Genomic DNA, 19,100 nt, shown 5'->3' on the forward strand with positions numbered 1-19,100 from the left:
CACTTTCTGAATGTGGGAAGCGGCTCAGACCTCCGGATCGCATCGAAATGTGGCCATGGAAGGCGCAAAGCTTCCCTCGCCGCCCTCGCCTGCTGGAGGAGCATGAAGAAGAGAGCCGTGCCAGCCAAGGAAGGAGAAGCCGCAGCCTTTGCCTTTCTTCCTCCCCCATCACCATCCTCATCACATCCCTGCACCAGCTGAGCCAGCACCGGGCTTCTCCCTACAAGTGCCGAACAGAGCATGGCCTCGGCTGCCTGGGCTGATCAGCCGGTGGCCCGGAGCAGGAGGGGACGGAGCAGGGAGCCGCGGGATGCGGGGCCGCCTGACCTGGACTATCTCAAGCGGCCGAGCTACTGCGATGCCAGCTTCGCCCTGCAGCAGATCTCCGAGGTGAATACGATGCATTGTGCTGTCATGTGTGAGGAGGGGGGGCCACTCAGTACCCCGGGGCCACACACTGACACGTCTGGCCATTGTTTGGATGGGAGGTGTAGGGGAGGGTTTAGCCGGGTGTCCCCCTTCCCTATACACGGGTCCTGGTGTCAGAAATGTCCAGCGATCGGTCACTGGAGACACCAGAGCAGACCATGTGGCTGCCCTCTTCCGTTCATAGTACACACTCCATGGACAGCAGAGGCTGAGCAGCTCGGCTTTGTCACCACGTGGATCGGCTGACTTCACTAGTAAACACAATTCTGCCTCAATGAGCTAATCTCTGCTATGTATCAGGATGGACATCCACAGCAAGGCTCCTGATTGCTCTGTCCCATACTACATCTGTAGTTGCAGGAACACACGGCAACGCAGGGTACATGCATTAATGCATTGCGGTACTGTTCATTTTAAACATTACCCCAGTGCACTAAGGCAACGCACATGCATTGCAACACGCTGCGGCAAACATATGGTGACGCGTCCAATATTTAGGAAGTGATGCATCAGATGCCCGTCGATTTCAGTTGCCACACACGTTGGCATTAGATAATGCATGTGGATCAACGCACTGCACAAATGTAAATAGGCTCTAAGTGGCTGTAAATTATGCTATCCCAAAAATAGGGTGTCTTCTATGCAGGAATGGGTGTCATTAATACCGCAAGTTACAGTTCATTAAAAGTAGAGGAGCCCAGCAATTGACTAGAATGTATGCAGCAAGCTGTAAAAGTAAGTCTTCCCCGGGTTACTACGTGTATTACTTTGGTTACTACGTGTATTACTTTAATTATTAGGTGTACTACCCTGGTTACTAGGTGTACTACCCTGGTTACTAAGTGTACTACCCTGGTTACTATGTCTTACCTTCATTGGTTACTATGTGCATCCTTTAGGTTACCATGTGTTACCTTCATTGGTTGCTATGTGCAAGTACTGGTATTAGGTTACTACGTGTTACCTTCATTGGTTGCTATGTGCATCCCAGAGGTTACCATGTGTTACCTTCATTGGTTGCTATGTGTTACCTTCATTGGTTGCTATGTGCATCCCTCAGTTTACTATGTCTTACCTTCATTGGTTAGTATATGCATCCTTCAGGTTACTATGAGTTGCCTTCAGTGGTTGTTATGTGCATCCCAGAGGTTACTATGTCTTACCTCCATTGGTTAGTATGTGCATCCCTCAGGTTACTATGTCTTACCTTCATTGGTTAGTATGTGCATCCTTCAGGTTACTATGTCTTACCTTCATTTGGTTAGTATGTGCATCCTTCAGGTTACTATGTCTTACCTTCATTTGGTTACTATATGCATCCCTCAGGTTACTATGTCTTACATTACATTGGTTAGTATATGCATCCCTCAGGTTACTATGTCTTACCTTCATTGGTTAGTATATGCATCCTTCAGGTTACTATGTGTTGCCTTCAGTGGTTGTTATGTGCATCCCAGAGGTTACTATGTCTTACCTTCATTGGTTAGTATGTGCATCCCTCAGGTTACAATGTGTTACCTTCATTGGTTAGTATGTGCATCCCTCAGGTTACTATGTCTTACCTTCATTGGTTAGTATGTGCATCCTTCAGGTTACTCTGTCTTACCTTCATTGGTTAGTATGTGCATCCTTCAGGTTACTATGTCTTACCTTTATTGGTTAGTATGTGCATCCTTCAGGTTACTCTGTCTTACCTTCATTGGTTAGTATGTGCATCCTTCAGGTTACTCTGTCTTACCTTCATTGGTTAGTATGTGCATCCTTCAGGTTACTCTGTCTTACCTTCATTGGTTAGTATGTGCATCCCTCAGGTTACTCTGTCTTACCTTCATTGGTTAGTATGTGCATCCCTCAGGTTACTATGTCTTACCTTCATTGGTTAGTATGTGCATCCTTCAGGTTACTATGTCTTACCTTCATTTGGTTAGTATATGCATCCTTCAGGTTACTATGTCTTACCTTCATTGGTTAGTATGTCCATCCCTCAGGTTACTATGTCTTACCTTCATTGGTTAGTATGTGCATCCTTCAGGTTACTCTGTCTTACCTTCATTTGGTTAGTATATGCATCCTTCAGGTTACTCTGTCTTACCTTCATTGGTTAGTATGTGCATCCCTCAGGTTACTATGTCTTACCTTCATTGGTTAGTATGTGCATCCTTCAGGTTACTCTGTCTTACCTTCATTGGTTAGTATGTGCATCCTTCAGGTTACTATGTCTTACCTTCATTGGTTAGTATGTGCATCCTTCAGGTTACTATGTCTTACCTTCATTGGTTAGTATGTGCATCCTTCAGGTTACTCTGTCTTACCTTCATTGGTTAGTATGTGCATCCTTCAGGTTACTATGTCTTACCTTCATTGGTTAGTATGTGCATCCTTCAGGTTACTATGTCTTACCTTCATTGGTTAGTATGTGCATCCTTCAGGTTACTCTGTCTTACCTTCATTGGTTAGTATGTGCATCCTTCAGGTTACTATGTCTTACCTTCATTGGTTAGTATGTGCATCCTTCAGGTTACTATGTCTTACCTTCATTGGTTAGTATGTGCATCCTTCAGGTTACTCTGTCTTACCTTCATTGGTTAGTATGTGCATCCTTCAGGTTACTCTGTCTTACCTTCATTGGTTAGTATGTGCATCCTTCAGGTTACTATGTCTTACCTTCATTGGTTAGTATGTGCATCCTTCAGGTTACTCTGTCTTACCTTCATTGGTTAGTATGTGCATCCTTCAGGTTACTATGTCTTACCTTCATTGGGTTAGTATGTGCATCCTTCAGGTTACTATGTCTTACCTTCATTTGGTTACTATATGCATCCCTCAGGTTACTATGTCTTACATTACATTGGTTAGTATATGCATCCCTCAGGTTACTATGTCTTACCTTCATTGGTTAGTATATGCATCCTTCAGGTTACTATGTGTTGCCTTCAGTGGTTGTTATGTGCATCCCAGAGGTTACTATGTCTTACCTTCATTGGTTAGTATGTGCATCCCTCAGGTTACAATGTGTTACCTTCATTGGTTAGTATGTGCATCCCTCAGGTTACTATGTCTTACCTTCATTGGTTAGTATGTGCATCCTTCAGGTTACTCTGTCTTACCTTCATTGGTTAGTATGTGCATCCTTCAGGTTACTATGTCTTACCTTTATTGGTTAGTATGTGCATCCTTCAGGTTACTCTGTCTTACCTTCATTGGTTAGTATGTGCATCCTTCAGGTTACTCTGTCTTACCTTCATTGGTTAGTATGTGCATCCTTCAGGTTACTATGTCTTACCTTCATTGGTTAGTATGTGCATCCCTCAGGTTACTATGTCTTACCTTCATTGGTTAGTATGTGCATCCTTCAGGTTACTATGTCTTACCTTCATTTGGTTAGTATGTGCATCCTTCAGGTTACTATGTCTTACCTTCATTTGGTTACTATATGCATCCCTCAGGTTACTATGTCTTACATTACATTGGTTAGTATATGCATCCCTCAGGTTACTATGTCTTACCTTCATTGGTTAGTATATGCATCCTTCAGGTTACTATGTGTTGCCTTCAGTGGTTGTTATGTGCATCCCAGAGGTTACTATGTCTTACCTTCATTGGTTAGTATGTGCATCCCTCAGGTTACAATGTGTTACCTTCATTGGTTAGTATGTGCATCCCTCAGGTTACTATGTCTTACCTTCATTGGTTAGTATGTGCATCCTTCAGGTTACTCTGTCTTACCTTCATTGGTTAGTATGTGCATCCTTCAGGTTACTATGTCTTACCTTTATTGGTTAGTATGTGCATCCTTCAGGTTACTCTGTCTTACCTTCATTGGTTAGTATGTGCATCCTTCAGGTTACTCTGTCTTACCTTCATTGGTTAGTATGTGCATCCTTCAGGTTACTCTGTCTTACCTTCATTGGTTAGTATGTGCATCCTTCAGGTTACTCTGTCTTACCTTCATTGGTTAGTATGTGCATCCTTCAGGTTACTCTGTCTTACCTTCATTGGTTAGTATGTGCATCCCTCAGGTTACTATGTCTTACCTTCATTGGTTAGTATGTGCATCCTTCAGGTTACTATGTCTTACCTTCATTGGTTAGTATGTGCATCCTTCAGGTTACTATGTCTTACCTTCATTGGTTAGTATGTGCATCCTTCAGGTTACTATGTCTTACCTTCATTGGTTAGTATGTGCATCCTTCAGGTTACTATGTCTTACCTTCATTGGTTAGTATGTGCATCCTTCAGGTTACTCTGTCTTACCTTCATTTGTTAGTATGTGCATCCTTCAGGTTACTCTGTCTTACCTTCATTGGTTAGTATGTGCATCCTTCAGGTTACTCTGTCTTACCTTCATTGGTTAGTATGTGCATCCTTCAGGTTACTATGTCTTACCTTCATTGGTTAGTATGTGCATCCTTCAGGTTACTATGTCTTACCTTCATTGGTTAGTATGTGCATCCTTCAGGTTACTCTGTCTTACCTTCATTGGTTAGTATGTGCATCCTTCAGGTTACTATGTCTTACCTTCATTGGTTAGTATGTGCATCCTTCAGGTTACTATGTCTTACCTTCATTGGTTAGTATGTGCATCCTTCAGGTTACTCTGTCTTACCTTCATTGGTTAGTATGTGCATCCTTCAGGTTACTCTGTCTTACCTTCATTGGTTAGTATGTGCATCCTTCAGGTTACTCTGTCTTACCTTCATTTGTTAGTATATGCATCCTTCAGGTTACTCTGTCTTACCTTCATTGGTTAGTATGTGCATCCCTCAGGTTACTATGTCTTACCTTCATTGGTTAGTATGTGCATCCTTCAGGTTACTCTGTCTTACCTTCATTTGGTTAGTATATGCATCCTTCAGGTTACTCTGTCTTACCTTCATTGGTTAGTATGTGCATCCCTAAGGTTACTATGTCTTACATTACATTGGTTAGTATGTGCATCCTTCAGGTTACTATGTCTTACATTACTTTACATTGGTTAGTATGTGCATCCTTCAGGTTACTATGTCTTACATTACACTGGTTAGTATGTGCATCCTTCAGGTTACTATGTCTTACCTCCATTGGTTAGTATGTGCATCCCTCAGGTTACTATGTCTTACCTCCATTGGTTAGTATGTGCATCCTTCAGGTTACTATGTCTTACATTACATTGGTTAGTAAGTGCATCCTTCAGGTTACTATGTCTTACCTCCATTGGTTAGTATGTGCATCCTTCAGGTTACTATGTCTTACATTACATTGGTTAGTAAGTGCATCCTTCAGGTTACTATGTCTTACATTACATTCTTTAGGTTGTGCATCCTTCAGGTTACTATGTTTTACATTACTTTACATTGGTTAGTATGTGCATCCTTCAGGTTACTATGTCTTACATTACACTGGTTAGTATGTGCATCGTTCAGGTTACTATGTCTTACCTCCATTGGTTAGTATGTGCATCCCTCAGGTTACTATACTTCATTGGTAAATATGGAGTCAGTTTAGTAAAGGAATAGACTGTTTAGCAAAGGGAATGAACATTTAGCTTGGTAAATAAGGTGTAGTTGTGATTACTGTTTTTCCCCCTTTCCCTTATACGTGATTGGGCAATCAAAGTGAACACTGTTTCAGCTTCCTTACCAAAAGAATAGACTGATTGTTCACTTTGAAAAGTGAATGTTCAGTTAGCTTCCTAACTAGGGTGAAGTTGTGTTCATTTTAATCATCCACTCACATGAAATCCAAAATCCTGTTTGGGTTTCCCCTGCACATGTTTGGGTATTGTAAGTGAACACAGCTTCACCTTTTTCTTGTACTAAGCTGAGTGAAGGTGCACTCTACAGTAAGTACTCTAAGTATACATAGCCATTCCAAAGGGAAGAGTCTGTCTGTTTAGTAAATCAACCTTCATGGGATGATACAAAGTAGTTTAGGTGTTTCAGTGGCCCCATGATCCAACGCTTCCTCAAAAGATAAAGAAATTAAGATATGTGGACCTAGTGTAAATCTTCCACCCGCCAGTATGACCGGAGGTCTGCCATCTCTATATACAAATGTCTTTTTGTCTATAATAACAATTTATAGCGGCCTGTAGTAGATATATTTTGCTTGTCGACACAGAAACAAGATCGCTGTATCCAATGCTCCCCCATGCATTTGTTGGCTACACGGTGTTGTAGACATGGACTATGGGGGTATTTTGACACAACGAAGGAAATGACATTGTTAGCTGCATTTTGCCCATAGGAAAAGGTTTGCCCTCTTGTAAATATTCTTTATTTTCTTCTTCTAGGGGAAGGCTACGGGCAGGAAAGCTCCATTGTGGCTCCGAGGAGTGTTTCAAAGACTGTTGTTCAAACTTGGTTGCTACATACAAAAAAACTGCGGCAAGTTTTTGGTAGTGGGCCTCTTGATATTTGGTGCTTTCGCTGTAGGATTACGAGCAGCGAACCTCGAGACAAATATGGAGGAGCTTTGGGTCGAAGGTAAGAAGCGCTTATTATAAGCGCTCTTATTATGTATGTATCTTACTAGTATGTTGTATTTATATGTTATACGTTTGGCTTGCTGTGCTGGATTATAGTAAGATTGCCTTTTAAAGCAACATAGAAATGTTTTACTTGTACAGCGGATTTATAGGGATGTCCATTTGTTGTCCCTATGGCCAGGTCTGCGTGCTTCTAACGTTCACGACAGCAACCAAGCTTTTGCCGCTGTTTGTCTTTAGAGTTTGCTGGATTTACTTTAGCTTGTGGTGCATTGTACAGCATATCTGATCTGCTCTACACTAGTCATTGAAGGTGTCCCTTTTTGCGAGCAAGCGAGCGCAGGCCCCTTGCAGGAAGACTTGCACATTACAACCTGTAGAGTTCTCTCTCTGTGTGTGTGTGTGTGGTCCTGTTTTGGACAGCTTTCAAGTTTTGCTTCTAGGGGGAGGGGAGTGAGCAACATATGTCTCAAGGTAAAAAAAAAGACTGTGTGTATATTAGAAAAAAAGCGAAGAATGCTGCTTACCGGTATGGATGACTATAGATCGGAGGTCTACAGCCAGGATAGATCACAGAATGGTTGTCTTGTGATGTTACAAGATGCTTGTCTATGGTTCTGGCAGTTTTTTTAAAATTACTTTTTGGTTGTTTAAAATGTCAGTATACATAATTGTATCTTATAAGATATATCATGGTGCTGTTTCTGTCTTTATAGACATATAGATGTGTTGTTTAGGTTGTGTGCTTTTATGCGACCAGACCCACTGCTTTACATTATACTGGGTATAGGCTTCCCTGGTAAACTTGGGTTTTCAGCTAAAATGTATTCTGAGACCATGCCTGAGTTATGAGCAGTCCCTGTTATACATAGGGTTATGCAGTGGTACCTCCGGTTCATGAGCTTAATTTGTTCCACGATTCTGGTCGCGAACCGAATTGGTCGCGAACCGAATCGAACTGTGATCAGACCGCGACCTCGACTAGAAGAAGCCACGACCATGTGTCAGAGTAGGGAAGATGTCTGCGGTTGTGCTCGTCACCTGATGCGGAGTTTGCGAACGGAAGCAACATTTTGCCGAACTTCCTGTTCGCGAACCGCATTGCTCGCGAACGGAAGCGTTCATGAACCGAGGTACCACTGTAGCTTAGATTTGTTACTGTAACTAAAACACAAATAACAAGTATAGCTGTTGTGATAGTGCTGAGCAATTTGTGGTTAGATGCAGAAATATTTGTCACTTTGCATTTGTTTTATAGTGACACTAAACTCAGGAGTTAAATCTTAAAAATGCATTCACGTATTCTGTTAACAAAAATGTGTCTTATTTGTGTATCACTCGGCTGTAGATCGTCAAATCATCTCTGAATTGGTGCTGACACTGTCCTTACTTCTGGAGGGTGGCTAATTTTGTTCCCCATGGTCTCTGTGTGTGTTGAAAAGTAGTCACTGCCCAAAGCTCCCTCTCGTGATGGACTATAATCTTATGTTTCATTAACTAAAATGTACTGAAATATATAGTCCATGACAGGAGCGATCTTGGAGCGGTGGCTACTTTACAACACACACAGGGACCATGGGGGACATAAGTAGCCACCCTCCAGGCGGGTTTGATGAGTTTAGTGTCGCCTTAAAACAAATGCAAAGCAGCAAATATATCTGCATCAAATCACAAATTGCTCATCACTATCACTACAGCTGTACTTGTTATCTGTGCTTTAGTTACAAGACATAACCCTATGTATGGCCCCAGTCACACCAGAGCGGATGCATTCATGTGCGGTTTCCACGTGAATTTTAAAAGGGCGGTTTTGAGCATTTTTTTATCGCGTTTCAGCACTGGAACGCAATTAAAAACAAACAAACCAAAAACTTGCTGATCAGCATGTTTCCATTGAAATCTATATGTAATCTGGCTGGTCAGCGTGAAAAAAATAGCTCAGGGATCATTTTGGGCGGCAGGCGGTTTGGATCATTCGGAGACGTGATCCATAGGAATGTATGGGATTGGGACAGGGACTGATCATAACTTGAATGCACTTTTAAAATGTAACGACTGAGTTGTCACTTTAAAGCAGCCTTTCTCCACTGGGGTTCATTTAGAGGTTGTAAGGGGTTCCTTGAGGGGAGAGCAGTAGTAGATTGATCTCCTGCCTACACTGACCATCAATGTAGGGGGTCACTTCTACACTGACCACCAATGTAAGGAGTCACTTCTACACTGACCACCAATGTAGGGGGTCACTTCTACACTGGCCACCAATGTAGGGGGTCACTTCTACACTGGCCACCAATGTAGGGGGTCACTTCTACACTGGCCACCAATGTAGGGGGTCACTTCTACACTGGCCACCAATGTAGGGGGTCACTTCTACACTGGCCACCAATGTAGGGGGTCACTTCTACACTGGCCACCAATGTAGGGGGTCACTTCTACACTGGCCACCAATGTAGGGGGTCACTTCTACACTGGCCACCAATGTAGGGGGTCACTTCTACACTGGCCACCAATGTAGGGGGTCACTTCTACACTGGCCACCAATGTAGGGGGTCACTTCTACACTGGCCACCAATGTAGGGGGTCACTTCTACACTGACCACCAATGTAAGGGGTCACGTCTATACTGACCATCAATATTAGGGGGGACTTCTACACTGACCACCAATGTAAGGGGTCACTTCTACTCTGACCACCAATGTAAGGGGTCACTTCTACACTGACCACCAATGTAAGGGGTCACTTCTACACTGACCACCAATGTAAGGGGTCACTTCTACACTGACCACCAATGTAAGGGGTCACTTCTACACTGACCACCAATGTAAGGGAGCACTTCTATACTGACCACCAATGTAAGGGGTCACTTCTACACTGACCAATGTGGGCGGTCACTTCTACACTGACCACCAATGTAAGGGGTCACTTCTACACTGACCACCAATGTAAGGGGTCACTTCTACACTGACCACCAATGTAAGGGGTCACTTCTACACTGACCACCAATGTAAGGGGTCACTTCTACACTGACCATCAATGTAATAGGGGTCACTTCTACACTGACCACCAATGTAAGGGGTTACTTCTACACTGACTATCAATGTGCTGAGCAATTCATATATGTTCTATCTGGATTAATTGCTGGGAAAAAATAGAGTTTAAAACTACTTTAAAATAAATCTAAAGCCATTGTTTTTATTCTAGATAGGGAAGGGTTAAAACTGTTGCCTTATTTGGGTTGTTTGCCATCTGTGTCTCATTAGGGAGATTTCCTTTCTCCTCCTCTCCTGTAGGCTCAACAGGAAGTTAGATGATATCTTTCTAATGTGAGGGAAATCCCCTCTTAGTTGTCACAGGAACAAGTGTCCTCATTGAAAGATTTCCCCTACAAACAACCACAATTGTTACAAACAACCACAATGAATCTCAAGTCATCGTTTTAAAAAAAGGCTATCCCATTTTTTCCTCTGATTTAGAGCTGCAGCTAACGATTATTTTCAAAATCGATTAGTTAGCCGATTATTAAGTTCGATTAATCGGATAAACAATAAAATAAAGTTTAAAAAATGGCTCCAGTGATAGGACTACTAGTTTGTATTGAGGTTGTAGTCCATCACAGGAGCAAGCTTGGAGCGGTGGAAGTAAAAAAGAAAAAAAAGATAGTGTGGTGTGCAATATAGTGAAATGGAAAGTGTAAAATTATACAGTAATGAATGCAGAATGGCACCGGTTATTGAGGACTACAAAACCCAGCAAAAGCACATTATACAGCGCAAAGCAGAACACCGCCAGCTATAGAGGAATACAACAAATCCCAGCAATAGTACATAATAGCTGGCGGCATTCTGCATTGCGCTGTATAATGTACTATTGCTGGGTTTTGTAGTCCTCTATAGCTGGTGGTATTTAGCATTGTACCACTTTATAATGTACTATTGCTGGGATTTGTTGTAGTCCTCTATAGCTGGTGGTATTCCGCATTGCGCTGTATAATGTATTATTGCTGGGACTTGTAGTCCTCTATACAGCGCAATGCAGAATATCACCAGCTATAGAGTACAACAAATCTCAGCAATACATTATACATACAGTGTATAATGCATTGCTGGTATTTGTATTCCTATGTATAATGTACAGTACAATGTACCATCAGCTATAGAGAAATACAAATCCCAGCAATACATTATAGAGCACCATGTGTGGGAAAGTGCAGGCTTACCTGAGCAGTCTTCCAGCAACTTGCTTCTGAGATTGGACCTGTCTATCAGCGGCTGTCATCCCCCCACCCCTGCTCCTCCTTACTACATCTCCCCGCGTGCCTTGCCGATCGTGGATGGGCAGGAAATGTGAGGCGGGGAGGAGGTGCGGTGTGTGGAGCGTGGATGCGAGCGGGTCTGGCAGCGGCGAGAGTGAGATGGGGAGGAGGTGCGGCGCACAGCGTGTGGAGCTGTGAACAGGGCCAACTGATCGGAAGCCGATTAATCGATTATTGAAAAAGTTGACAACTTTTTCAATAATCGATTATAATTGATTATGTCGATTAGTTGTTGCAGCCCTACTCTGATTATAAAAACAGAGTGAAGAACACAATGACTTCTTATAGTCTATGCTACCCTTATGAGTATCTGTTATGGTTAATTAATGAAATACTTAGCCAGCCTGCACTGGCCATTGTAGGGGTACCCAAAACGTAGATATACAGGGCTGCTCATCCACTTCCAGGCATGAATATATCAGTTTTATTTTTTTCCACTGAAGGCTGTAAATATGGCGTATATGTTCTATGGTGGGAGAGTTCTGATATCGGGAGGACAATTTTCAGCACTGATAGTTCTCCGATGTTCCTCCAGAGTTCAACATTACAATCACCATATACAATTCTCTTATGAAAGTGTCAAAGTCTTTGCATGGAACAAAAGTTTTTCCCCTAAAGAAAACTCATGCATCCCCCAGTGAACCAGCATTTTTCAAATGATTGTCCTATTTCCTCATTGAATCATTGCTCTGCTCACTGTACATGATGATGACCTACAATCTGTATGGAGAAGATAAATCTTTTGGCCTTATAGAGACAAGCACTTAAAGGAAAATTAAACCTAAAATAAAGGCTGGTTTATGTCATAGATCTTCTGATACCTTTTACAAATGTATGTGTGAACTTTTCATGAGCTTATCAGAATGGAAAATATTTGAGATCATTTTGTGCTCTAGGGGGATATATTTTCCTACATGAAGTAGACGTCCTGTCAGCAGTTCCCCTGTAAGATCCTGCAAACAACCTATTTCCACCACCCTCTACAACAGTGGTTCTCAACCTTTCTAGGGCCGGGACCCCTTGGTAACATTTGCCAAGTTGTGGTGACCCCCAACCGTAAAATGTAGGGATGCACCAATACTAGTATCTGTGTGGGCTCTCGGGAGGCTATGCAGGCTCTCAGGTGGCTAGTGGGACTCTCTGTTGGCGTCCTGTGCGGGCTGTGTGGTGCCCAGTATGGGCTCTGTGGTGATCAAGCACTCACCTCCCCTCACTCATGCCTGCTCCCCTCTCTCTGATCCTCTCTGGCCACTGCTGCTGCAGCGCCATCTAGGAGAACTGACACTGCTGCGCTAGGAGGAGGCTGAGGAGCCTCTTACCTAGAGCAACACAAGGCATCTAGGGACCCACTCAACTGTAGGTCGCGACTTACTTTTGGGTCGTGACCCACAGGTTTAGAACCACTGCTCTACAGAAAATTGATGATGACAGGGAACAGTACCTTGTCTTAGCACAACATCTCATGAGTATGAGTAACAGGCTCCATAAGGTGCATATTCATATATGTTATAAAAAAATAGGCCCTCTGCCCTTACTTTCAAAGCCTCTTTAGATGCTCCAACTTTTGGGAAGTGGGTAGAGTAGGCATGTCCCCTCCACTGTCCCACAATGCAGTCCACTTAAAATGAAGCATAATATTTATATAGAGATGATGTGCTTCTAAAAGTATATCAGAAAAAGCAACATATACCCCTAAATGGAGATCCCAGGGCAGAAAACTTTCCATATACACAAAATGCTTAAAATGTAGTAAATGTAGTATTTATTATTCATCACAAAAATAACAAACAGACAAAACTATGACGTGCTTCTAGTTCAAGGGATAGCTTGTTTTCCATAAGAGCTTATAAAAATGGTGATGTAAACACTGGAGATTTGTCAGAAATGTCATCTAATATCCTCAGAGGGGAGGATAGTGACAAAAATGTAGTCTGCCATGCATTGCTATGAAGATGCCTTAAGGGGGCCTATGACACCGTAATCCTGGCAACAATTGCCATCTGGTGGATTTGCCATAGGAAGGAGTGGAGAATGCACTTCAAAGAGGGGTGGTAGGACGTACAGTTCACAGCAGATAGCTGAGCTCTCCATTAACCAGGGCTGGACTAATCCCAGGAGCCAGGTAACGAATGTGTCTTAAAAATTACAGCTGATGCCTCACTGTTGACTTCTCTATAGTTGTCAGAAGAGATTGGCTCCTAATTTCCATATTTATTTGTTCTCCCCTGGCCTTAATGTGTTAATGTGAACATGTGTTTTATAAGAAACACTCTTGAATTCTGCCTAAAGACTGTGTTTTCATGTTTGCTCTGCTCATATAGGACTTGCTCATACCACCAGCACTGGGCTGCATTGTTCAGCACAGTCAGATTACAAGGTTAGGCAAAATACCATTGTTTTTAATTGCACCATTTTGCACTAATGCCTTGTGTGTGTATGTACTGGGGGAAAAAAATCAGACATTGCATATTATCACAGTGTGTTGCAAGGCTAGAAGAAAAAAAAAAACAAGTCAGGTTGGAACAGGAAGGGGCCATCTCCAAACTGTTCCCACAAAGTTGGGAGCATGAAATAGTCCAAAATGTCTTGGAATGCTGAGGCCTTAAGAGTTCCCTTCACTGGAACTAAGGGGCCAAGCCCAACCCCGGAAAAACAACCCCACATCATAATCCCCCCTCCACCAAACTTTACACTTGGCACAATGCAGTCAGCCAAGTACAGTCAGGCAATTACCCATTCCATGAAGCTCTCTACGCACTGTTGTTGTGCCAATCTGAAGGCCACATGAAGTTTGGAGGTCTGTAGCTATTGACTCTGCAGACAGTTGGCGACTTCTACGCACTGTGCGCTTCAGCATGCGCTGACCCCGCTCTGTCATTGTACGTGGCATACCACTGCGTGGCTGAGTTGCTGTTCGTCCAGTTGCTTCCACTTTGTTATAATACCACTAACAGGTGACCGCAGAACATTTAGTAGCAAGGAAATTTCACGGAACACCTGAATCCAATGATTTGGAGTAGAGCTGCAGCTAACGATTATTTTCAAAATCGATTAGTTAGCCGATTATTAAGTTCGATTAATCGGTTAATCGGATAAACAATAAAAAAAAAATTAAAAATGGCTCCAGTGATGGACTACTAGTTTGTATTAAGATTGTAGTCCATCACAGGAGCAAGCTTGGAGCGGTGGAAAAAAATAGTGTGGTGTGCAATATAGTGAAAAGGAAAGTGTAAAATTATACAGCAATGAATGCAGAATGGCACCGGCTATAGAGGATTACAAAGCCCAGCAATAGTACATTATACAGCGCAATGCAGAATATCACCAGCTATAGAGGACTACAACAAATCCCAGCAATAGTACATTATAGCTGGTGGTATTCTGCATTGCGCTGTATAATGTATTATTGCTGGGATTTGTAGTCCTCTATACAGTGCAGTGCCGAATACCACCAGCTATATAGGAATACAACAAATCCCAGCAATACATTATACATACAGTGTATAATGTATTGCTGGATGTGTATTCCTATGTATAATATACAGCACAATGTACCATCAGCTATAGAGAAATACAAATCCCAGCAATACATTAGAGCACCATGTGTGGGAAGTGCAGGCTTACCTGAGCAGTCTTCCAGCAACTTGCTTCTGAGATCGGACCTGTCTATCGGTGGCTGTCATCCCCCCACACCTGCTCCTCCTTACTACATCTCCCCGCACCCCTGTGCCGATCGTGGATGTGGGCGGGCGGTGAGTGTGAGGCGGGGAGGAGGTGCGGCGTGAAGGGCGTGGATGTGGGCGGGTCTGGCAGCGGCGAGCGTGAGGTGGGGAAGAGGTGCGGCGCGCAGCGTGTGTGGAGCCGTGAACAGGGCCAACTGATCGGAAGACGATTAATCGATTATTGAAAAAGTTGTCAACTTTTTCAATAATCGATTATAATCGATTATGTCGATTAGTTGTTGCAGCCCTAATTTGGAGGGGTGTCCCAATACTTTTGGCAATATAGTGTATATTCACAAGTTTAGGTGCACAAACTAGGAACCAGCAAACATATATTTACCCATTGACATTGACAGAAAAACTTTGGGTAGCAACAGAGATGTTTTTCTTTTTTTGAGGGCACATTTACTGCTTGCCTCCTGCAGTTCTGTCCAGTTCTCCTCAGCATCGTTTTATTGCCACAAGACCTACATTTCTCCAGTCTTCATGCTGTACATTAAAAACCACTAAACCATGCAACCCAAAAAAGCATTTTAGACACTGGTTAGCTACCAGTGCCCGGACTCGGGGTGTAGTCATGGAAATTGTAACTGTTGCAATAATCAGCATATTACAAAGCTAAGTGTTTTAATGTTTTGAGTCACAAAAAAATGACGGTTTCCAGATGTATGACTTTACTGATCCATTTGTTTAGATTATGCAGTACAGTTTATGCCTATATTAGTGCTGGCTGGACAAAGCGGAGGTAGATTTGTATGGTTTCCACAATGTAATGTTTACATTTAATTTGGGCTTCTCCTTCAAAGCTGACCTTTCGTTGACCTCCTTGATTTACATGCAGGAAAGATGCTGTTGGGCTAATTTCAGCATTTTAATGAACTTCCTTAGATATCCTTCTGTGTAGATCAGTCTTTTCTTACTAGGCAAATTAAGTGTTTGTTTAGACAAACCTTTTTTCTTTTCTTTCATCACTGTCAGTTTTTTCTTTGTCTGGGTCCAGTTGTGGTGGTTTCCCTTTCCTGTCCTGGAGATGCAGCAGGAAGTGAGGAAATGTCTACAAAGTGAGGGGAGATCCCCTCTTAAACAGTTGTCACAAGACCATGTGTTCCCATCGGAGGATTTACATGATAAACAAACCCTCACTGACCTCTGCAGCTGCAGACACTGTGGAGCAATTTGTCTTCAAATTTCAACAGAGAAGCAGTGGGTCTCAGAACTCTTCCCTGTCCTATTCCTTTGATCTTTCTGTGTTTACATCAGAAATTACAGGGCTGGCAGAATAGTGTCCTGGCCGAACCTGAATTCAAACCAGGGGCCTGAGTGCCCTACTAAGCAACATATGATTTAACGTAAATTCACAGCTTAGGGGCAGGGTGCACAGATTTACCCTCACCTTCTGTTCTGGTGACAACTGTAACATTTTGGATTTCTCATAACTCGACAGTGTTATCCGCAATAAATAAACAGGGGGAATCTCTTTTGCGGGGAGACAGACAGCAATAAGAACATGTCAGGGGTCCTAACTCTTGCCTCCACTATTCAAAACAAAAAGGTTTTCTACATACACTTTGGGGCATATTTTAAAAGCATTGAATCTGACATACTCCCAACATTCACTGCAGGGGAATCTTCCAGTTAAATGTGCTCTAAGTGACAAAGATTGATTCACCACCAGTGCTAGTTTGGTGAAAGTCACATTCCCTGCTTTTTAACAAAATCATTTTAAGGTGCGTGTTTAAAAATCGCTATTTGTATAATGTTTAGAATAGTTATTCCAATACAATGAAGATTAGAGTTCTGCAGAGAGACCACTGCTTCCACACAGAGCAAGGGTCCTTCTCCACGGCATGCTTGCAGGGGACAGTCTTATCTACTCTGTCTGCGGATGCTTTCTAGACTTTGAACACTTTCTTTTGATGCACCTGGAAAAATATTTTGCTGATTTAAGCTGAACGTTTAGTTGGACATTACATTTTTGGTGAGGGATGTGTTGCGTGTGAAGGGCTCAAGTTTAGTTTATTGTACAATCTAAGTTTTACAAATAAAAATGTAATCCACGACAAAGGATTCCAAGTGCACTTTTGGCTATCTAAAGAGAGGGCAGAGCAGCTTGCTTTGCAGCTCCCTTTTATCTTCTAGAAACATCAGATGCAACCAAGGGGTGAGTCACAGCTCCAATTACTCATTTCAGTTCTGTAAACGCTGCTGAGACATAATTATTGTAATGATGAGAAAAGTACACTTGAGTTCAACAGGCTCACTCTTGCCTGAGGGCCTCATTGTGGTTGAGTTATTTCTGGACGCTTACATTATAAGTGGCAACTTCAGCAACATTTCTTACTCAGGGAAATAGGAAGGCATTTTATAACCAACACGCTTCATGGATAAAGTTGACAATTGCAGCATGAATACATTATAGTTCCTCCTGTCTTCTTGAAGTTAGAGTATTGTGAAGCATCATGATTGTAAATGTCACATCATAGGTGGCTTCCATTAATATTCTAAAGAGCTAAATATAGAGTTGGACAGATCCTAGGGACCAGTAGCCGTTGTGGCTAGAGCTGCAGCTAACGATTATTTTCAAAATCAGGCTAAAAGTTAGAGCTGGTGCCTGATTTTGTTGAATGTTTTCCGTTCTTGACAAAGAAAGCATGGTTCCTTAAAATGTCCGGTAGATCCGTGTTTGGATAGATTGGCCCCTAAATGCTACCTCTGCTTAAACTTCATTTACTAAGTTCTAAGGCCATCATAGTGCTAGAGGTGCCTTTAGAAGTATTAATCAGCATTGGATTGCACAGGTAAGATTAAAATATCCGTATTTTGTGGATATCACTTATGTAAACATTAAGCCCGGAACTAGATGTATTTTTTAAATCCAACTTGTAAAATACCCTTCTGTCTTTATCTTCTTCTAACCCTGTACACAAGATGATAACACATGAATGACCTCATCAGGGTGCTATGGCTTTATTGTCCAGGCACCAGGACGGGGTGGCTCCTGAACGAGATTGTCCTGCTTGGCTGCAGTAGAGAAAAGTGAGGTCTTGGACCTGGCTTTGTTATCTGGCTGGCGTGCCTAGATTAAAAGATGTATTTGGTGGTTTTCCTGGAGTTCAGCTTTAAAAGAGAACTATGAGGTAAGTGTTTTTCCCCATAGTTCTCCTCAGGGTCACGGGAGGACATATACTAGCGTCCTCCCGTGACCCAAAGCTCAGTATATCGCGAGCTACAGTTCGCTATATACTGAGAGCGCAGCAGCCGGGACGGATCCCTACATTGCTGTCGAGATCCACCCAGCTGTGTGAGTGACAGTGGGCTCTGCCTATCTAGAGGCAGAGCCAGCTGTACCCGCCCCCTCCCCCGTCCGTTCCGCCACTCTCTGCAGGGAGATGATTGAGAAGTGAGAGCGACGGTATGTGTTCGCTCACTTCCCAATCTATTGAGCCGACGTGTGACAGTCTCATTGTCACAGGTCGGCTCGAACTATGAGGATGAGTGATTTTCACTCACCTCATAGTTCTCCTTTAAGGAAACTTGAGCATTTCACATTGTCATATCAACTATGGCCATTTCAAGTGTTTTAGAAATCTGTGGTGTCATTAGTACAGTTAGAACATTTTCTGACACAGCATTGCCTAGTATTTTGACCAGCCCCCTCTGGCAAGAATATATTTATGTATTATTGGTATTTATATAGCGCCGACAATTTACTCAGTGCTTTACACACTTCTCATTCACATCAGTCCCTGCCCTCAAGGAGCTTACAATCTAAGGTCCCTATGGCACACACATAAAGGGCCGATTTAGACAGGACCCAATTAACCTACCAGCATGTCTTTGGAGTGTGGGAGGAAACCGCAGTACCCTCAGGAAACCCACACAAGCACAGGGAGTACATGCAAACTCCTTGCAGATAATGTCCTGATGGGGATTTGAACCGGGGACCCCAGTGCTGCAAGGCATGACTCCCTCAAGATTGTACTGCAACGTTCCTGGATTCAGTTTGCAGCAACTGATTTATTTCTAGATGCATTAATGACCATGCAAATAATGAGTTAGATACAACAGTTTATTGTAGTGAAATTGGAGAACAAATGTAAGCAATGCGATATTTCCTGGAATGATTTCCTTCAATCTACAATCTAAGCAAGTTGGCTTATTGTGTGCTCAC

General features: G+C 42.7%; 1 protein-coding gene across 1 annotated transcript in view; it reads left to right on the forward strand.

Moving 5' to 3' along the window:
• Positions 1-230: 230 nt before the first annotated feature.
• PTCH1 (patched 1) overlaps positions 231-19,100 on the forward strand; it is an 80,978-nt gene continuing 62,108 nt past the window's right edge. The window contains exons 1-2 of the mRNA XM_018557875.1: positions 231-390; positions 6,701-6,893. Of these exons, the coding sequence (XP_018413377.1) occupies positions 241-390; positions 6,701-6,893 (343 nt within the window). The 5' untranslated portion in view covers positions 231-240. The remainder of the gene's footprint in view (positions 391-6,700; positions 6,894-19,100) is intronic.

Source organism: Nanorana parkeri, unplaced genomic scaffold, assembly GCF_000935625.1.
Source record: "Nanorana parkeri isolate BGI_ZX_2015 unplaced genomic scaffold, ASM93562v1 scaffold307, whole genome shotgun sequence".
Taxonomy (NCBI): domain Eukaryota; kingdom Metazoa; phylum Chordata; class Amphibia; order Anura; family Dicroglossidae; genus Nanorana; species Nanorana parkeri.